The sequence below is a fragment of the Phalaenopsis equestris genome, unplaced genomic scaffold (assembly GCF_001263595.1).
Source record: "Phalaenopsis equestris unplaced genomic scaffold, ASM126359v1 Scaffold000272, whole genome shotgun sequence".
NCBI lineage: Eukaryota > Viridiplantae > Streptophyta > Magnoliopsida > Asparagales > Orchidaceae > Phalaenopsis > Phalaenopsis equestris.
In genome coordinates, this window is record NW_018164714.1 from 267,266 (window position 1) to 274,024 (window position 6,759).

Here is a 6,759-nt window from a genome sequence, read left to right on the forward strand (position 1 = left end):
TATATATATATATATATATATTAAAAGGAAACGGTATTCGAGTCCGGTGGGTCCCAAATGCCGCTTCCCTTTTGCGCTCAGGCACCTATGATAGTGTGTCTGCGCCATGTACCTAATATTCCAGAGCCCCCGCGCCACGGTGGGGTTGAACCCTTGACCTGAGGGGACATCTCACCAACAGGCCAAGGCTTGCGGCACGTGTATATGTATATATATATATATATATATAGTCTTTTCGAGTATATATATATATATATATATATATATATAGTCTTTTCGATGCTATATATCTGTTAAACACTAAACTTAATTGCATATTTCATCATCATTTCCTTTTCTTTCTGCAGCCGGGAATATGTTATGCTTCACGAGAACTCGGCAGCCTGAATGGCTTGTGGGTGCCATTTGCCAGTTCGCGCTTCGGCAATTTTTGTTATATGGTGTTGGTTCTTATTTACTCAGCCTCGTTTTGTCACTTGTCTCGAATTTTCGGCTCTGTGGTAGACTCTGAATGATTGGGATTCCTTGACTAATTCATTTTAATTACTAACACTATTTCTGCTGTTCATTTTGTTTGTTCAAATGATGTATGTGAAGATATATGCCCTCGGTGGTGATTGGAAATGTGGAATTTGTTGGGGTTAAGAGTTGTAGAATCTTTTATTTTGTGCATATTTGAATTTATTTTGGCGCAGTTTGTTATATTTCATGGTTCATACCACTTAACAATATGCTTGTCAAGTGTTTGGCTGCAACATGGATTTATGTTGAGTCGGTAAATCCAAACACGAACTTCATGACCGATGGCAGAATAAAATTTGTTGTCCGTCTTTCAATCGGATTTATTAAATATTAAATTTAAATTTACGTTGCGAAAGAGACTGAACGCAATAAAATTTTATTTTACTCGGCATTGGATTTAATTTTTATTTTTTTGGTATTTGATTCGATATTAGTTAAATCTAATTAGTATGGTTGTGCTTAGTTAAAATATAGGTAATATATTATGATTTCTTTTGTTCTTGTCCTCATGTTTAGCCATGCATTCAAACAATAGGTTCTCTTTAAATCATTTTTACTACATAATTAAGTATAGTACTCATTTCTATAGCATTGATTTTTTTTACTTGAGCTTGATGAGATCATTAAATGGTCAAAATCATGTTTGACTTTGATTTTTCTAGACTTATTTTGAGGCAAAATATAATGAGATGAGCAATAATTAATTGATAATGATGGGAAGATATTTTAATTAATTGATTATATTCATTTTCTAACAAAATGATAACATTTTGTAGCTACTTTTAATGTCTTAAAAAATGATCAATTTTATATTTTATAATGTTTTATAAAAAAATATATGAATGGAAAATATTTTAACATCCATTAATATTTTTTAATTGATAATATTTCCAATGCATATGTTTTCCTTTTATGTAATATTTTTGGCTTTCTAGCAAAAATATAAGAATATATACTAAAAAATATTGTTAAATTTAAATATATAGATCAAATAAATTAAGAGGTCCATAAATGATAGCCTAATCTAATGCCAAAGGATGAAAAAATGACCCATTAAAATGATTAAGCAGGCGCCCACTTGATAAATGCATCAAAAGGATGGGGTTGCATGTTGCAATGATAAATGCATTAATGATCTCCATTCATTAATCACTAGCCCCAACATCATTATAAGGTGAAAGTTATAGTAGCTTCAAAATTAGATGGTGATTATAAAATCAAAAGATCTTTCTAGCTTCTTTATTCTAAGTCTTGAAGTTGATACAAGACTAAGGGTCTGTTTGGGGCAGCTTGTGTGTTTCAGGATAAGCTGCTTATCCTGAAAAGCGGCCCGCGGGCCGGCCACAGGGGTCGACCCGCGGTCTACGTTTAGTCTAAAAACCCAAATGCAGTTTTAAATAAGCTGGCGAAACGAGCGAATCAAACGGTACTACGACGTTTTTAATACGCCGCTCGCACTTATAAGCTGCCCCAAACGGACCCTAAAGGATGACATTATGAATAAAATAATAGAACTATTCTTTGATTATTTGTCCTTTTGTGTTTAAAATCTAATTAAATAGGGTTTGAAACCATATATTTGGTCCAAGGGTAAAACACAACACTAAGAAGAATTATAGAAAATATAATATGCTAAAAATAAATTAAAAGCTAATTTTACTTTTGATATTATCAAACTAGTGGTTGAATATATATTGTTTACTTATCATTATTAAATTAGAGTCCAATAGACATTTAATAAACAGTGTTATTTAATATGATGAATTTTATTCTGAGACTTTGGATGATCTCAATGTCCTTCAACTTGGGATGCATCACCTAAACATGAAAATGAGATTAATTTTATAATTAACGATCTAAGGAAATCAACTTGGGCCTTAAAAAGAGTCCTGATCAAAGTTTCATAGGTTTGTTATTTGGTGAATATGATGACAACTACTTGTTTAGATTGTTAACTAATTTATATTTTTTTTAACTAAATTTATATTTTTCTAACTAAATTAATTAATTGCTAATAAAATAAATTTTAAAAAATACTCAAAAGATAAATATCTATTTAAATGGCTTGAGAATATACTCTAATGTTAATGATGACCTCATAAATCATTTTTTGAAGTTATGATGTTACATTCAATTGAAATTTACATAATGTTAAATCATAAATTAAATAAATCAACAAACAAATATAGAACATCTAATTTTTTTAAAAAAATTAATTAAAATAAAAAAATTATCAAAATTTAATCACAAAATCCTAATGATATAAAGAATTTAAAAAGCTTAAGTTTAGGTCATTTTGATTAATAAAATATTTCTAAAATTAAAAATAAAAATCTAAATAAATATAATAAATCATAGAAAAGTTAATTAACATCAAAATGATTCCAATTTTATAGTAGGGTTTAGAATGTGATTTTGACCCTACCTGTAAATCTTTGTCAAATTTTAAGATCATTTGAATTTTTAGTTGAAAATTAATAATAAATAATAAAAGTTAATTAACATCAAAATGATTCCAATTTTATATTAGGGTTTAGAATGTGATTTTGACCCTACCTGTAATTCTTTGTCAAATTTTAAGATCATTTGAATTTTTTAGTTGAAAATTAATAATAAATAATACATGATAATTCAATAAATCTCCACCACCTTATGGGATGGTTTCGAAATAACTCCTAGCTCTAGGGATCAAATTCACAATGATTTGAAATCTTTTGAACATAAAACAAATGAAAGATATTAATTAAAATGCATAATTCAAATAAAGCATAAAAATATTATAATTGAAAATGCACATAAAATCTACCCTTGTGTGTCTTTAGGTGTTATCAAACATTTTTTCTTTATTATGCAGTGATTTGACTATTAAGAAATGTCTGGGGTAATATGCACATTCGAGTAAACTTTTGTATTTAAGTGTTCTCTTCAAAATCCAAGTATAAATTAAAACAATAAAATTCTAAAAGTTAAACTAAAACTCTTGAGATCATTAATCACATAAACCTAAATCAACAAATGGTAAATTCAAATTTGAAATCAAATTGAAACTTAAATACTAAGCCTTGTTCAAACTCACCATACAATTTGGCACACACATTAGACTTAGTTGTTCATGCACTCAGCCTATATCCTATGTTAGGATTATTTATTGTGATTGTGATGGTTTGGTGTGCTTTAATATGCTTTGTAGTATCTATGATGATTTGTGGTGAATAAGTATGGCATATTAATTATTTAGGAAATATATTTTTGTCCTAACTTTAATTTTTAGGTTTTATAGGAGTTTAGGTATCATAGTAAGTTCATGTTTATTTTCGCTGCAAGAAAGTTTATTTTAGAATATAGAGAAGTCTTGAGTCTTTTTATGTCCTATAGGTGCCCCAAAAAATATGAAAAACTCAAAACAAATGAATATAAAGCAAATGAACCAAGATAAACCAAGAATCAAGAATGAGGGAGATAGAGTCAAGATGAACATTAATATGCGTGTGCTTCAATATAATTAATTGCATTAAATTATTTAATTAACAAGATGAACATTAATATGCGTGTGCTTCAATATAAAGTTCTATGATGTATGGTGAACATAAATTAAGGAGCTAAAGGACCCCACAGACCTAATTTATTAATCTTATTTCTAGTCATAGATGTATAAAGACCAATAATTGGCTGCCAAATTTTTTTTTCTTTTTTTTTCTTTTTGGGTGCATTGTGGTACCTGGTCACACTAGCATTTTCAACTATTATCTTTGATTTATTTTATTTTAAAGTTTTTGGTTTTATTTATGTGTTTACTTATAGATAATCACTATAAGAGTATATTTTTCTATGTTTCTTCACTTATTTGTGTTTGGTTAAAATCATTGTATGGTAGGCTCTTAGGAGTAAATTTCTACATCAACTTGATAACTTGAAATAGTTTAAATCAAAACTCAAAACAAAATCAAGTAAAATTTGTAGTAAATAATAGATTAAATCAAATAAAACTCTTAAAAGTGTAATAAGAGGCATTTAATCTGTAAGGATACCAGCCCCTCATAGGGAGGTTAGTCTAAATTCTTACTAGTGTTCAAGCTAAAAATTCAATGCAGACATTCATGCATTAACTGCATAGCCTTGGCTCTTGAAGTGAATCAATCAAATATTTTTTTTAAGAAAATATAAAATACTACATTAACTAAAAATAGTGCATATCATTTATAATTAAGCAATTTGATTCTAGTAATTAAATTATAAATCATATATTTCCTCTACTAAACAAGAGACTTAGAAATTCTATCTTTCATCAGATTAAACTTCATAAATTTGAGATGCTTATGTGAGTTTAGTTGACCATCTCTTCTATGTAGAATTGTAAGTTTAGTAGAGTCGTACTAATTTTAAACCATGTGAAATTGAACATTATAGGTCCTTTGTATATAATTAGACTATGTTCAAGATTCTATTGTGATAGTAGTTCTCACCACAGTTTAGGTTATGAGGTAGATTTTTTCACTACATCATAAATCTCCACTTCCTAAGTTTTTCCATGATCTAATATTTTTAGAGTAAAAGTTTCCTTTTCCATTAAAAGAAAGGAAGAGGAACTTAGAAATGTCTGAATGCCTTGATACTCTTTACAGTCCTTTTCAAAACATGTTAAGCAAAGATGCAATCTTAGAAATTAACAAATGTCTTATATAAGAACCAAAGGATGAAAAAGTTCATCAGAAAATTGGAAGAGAATTGGGAGATGCTAAATAATTCCTCTTCTATTGCAACTATTTGATGAACATAATCCTTTACTTAATAAAATGAACAATTTAAACTAAAATAAAACATAATTTCAAAAATGTAAAGTCGAATATAGGATTTTTGGAGTGCTACTAAGCTTCTCAATATTTGAGCGCTTGTTACCTCTCCTCGTCTTGAACTTTGAAATTCATAAAGATACAAGTTACTGCTTTAATTGAGTGTATTCTTAGAAGATGACTTATTCTAAGATATAATTAATCATAGAGGCTTATTCTTATAGGAAAATTACAACCCATATTAAAATAAATTCTATTCAACCTAAAGTTGGGTAGGAAAAATCATTACTTTAAGTAAATCATTAAATTTTGAAAGAAAAATCTTTATTTAATTTTTGAATTATTATAGAACGATCTTTCTATCTTTTAGATATTATATTATTCTTAATATAGCATTTAATCACTCATACAAAAAAAAAAATTCAAAATTTATGGGGTGTTTCCATTTCTTTAAGTCCAAAGAGTTACTTAAAATTTTGGAAAAATGATGCAGCACAAACAACACATAATTCAACTATAAAAAGTCATTGCAGTAATAAAATTTGGCCAATTATAAGAGACATGAAAAATATTTAATTAGAATTGGAACTTATTTTCTTCTGCATTATGATTTCATTATATTTTATATGACTTTATGTTTGTGTTTTAATTTTATAAAAATTTGCAGAGAAAATTTAAAGATTCTTTCAATAACATTGAATCTTTAAATTTATAAGGGATATTTAAAATTATATCATGGATATAATTAATTGCATTAAATTATTTAATTAAGTGTTTTATTCTAAGGTATTTGGGATTGCAGAAATAGAGGGGAAATCTTCCTCCTCAATTCAAATGAGATCCCCTCACCCTCTCCCTCTCTCCTCCTCCTTTTTAATTTCTTTCTTTTTTACATTAAAGTTTGAAAAAGGACTATTTATTCATTATTTTATATATAAATGAAATTTTTGTTGCTTTTATTTCAAAAGTTGTGTTTCTTTATGTGAAGGCCTAGTTGTCATTCCTACGTTAGAGGAGATTTAGTGGTATTCCTCAACCTAGATTTTTTATGAGCAATAGTTCTATTTTCTTATTTGTTGTAATCAGGGGTGTAAATGAGCTGAATATGAGCGAGCCCAGCTCGTGTTCGGCTCGTTTATATTTCGAGCTCAAAAAGTGTGTTCGTATTTGACTCGTTTGCTTAGCGAGTCGAACACGAGCTGTTCATCAACAAATAGTTGTTTTGATAACCCTAATAATGTAGCCATAAATAGTTCAGGGTTGGGGCTAAATTTAAAAATTATTGTTTATATTAAAATAACATTTGATTCTAATTTAATAATGTTTGTTCTATCTTTTTAATTAATACTTTTAAGTGATTATAAATCTTTGTAGCCTTGTAGTCAATTAATTTTTTTAAAAATACTATTCATCAATATTATATATATATATTCTACCCGCGGCCTGC

General features: G+C 27.9%; 1 protein-coding gene across 1 annotated transcript in view; it reads left to right on the plus strand.

Annotated features, from left to right (window-relative positions):
- LOC110024727 (FHA domain-containing protein DDL) overlaps positions 1-468 on the plus strand; it is a 29,928-nt gene extending 29,460 nt beyond the window's left edge. The window contains exon 11 of the mRNA XM_020724854.1: positions 348-468. Within this exon, the coding sequence (XP_020580513.1) occupies positions 348-387 (40 nt within the window). The 3' untranslated portion in view covers positions 388-468. The remainder of the gene's footprint in view (positions 1-347) is intronic.
- Positions 469-6,759: the final 6,291 nt, after the last annotated feature.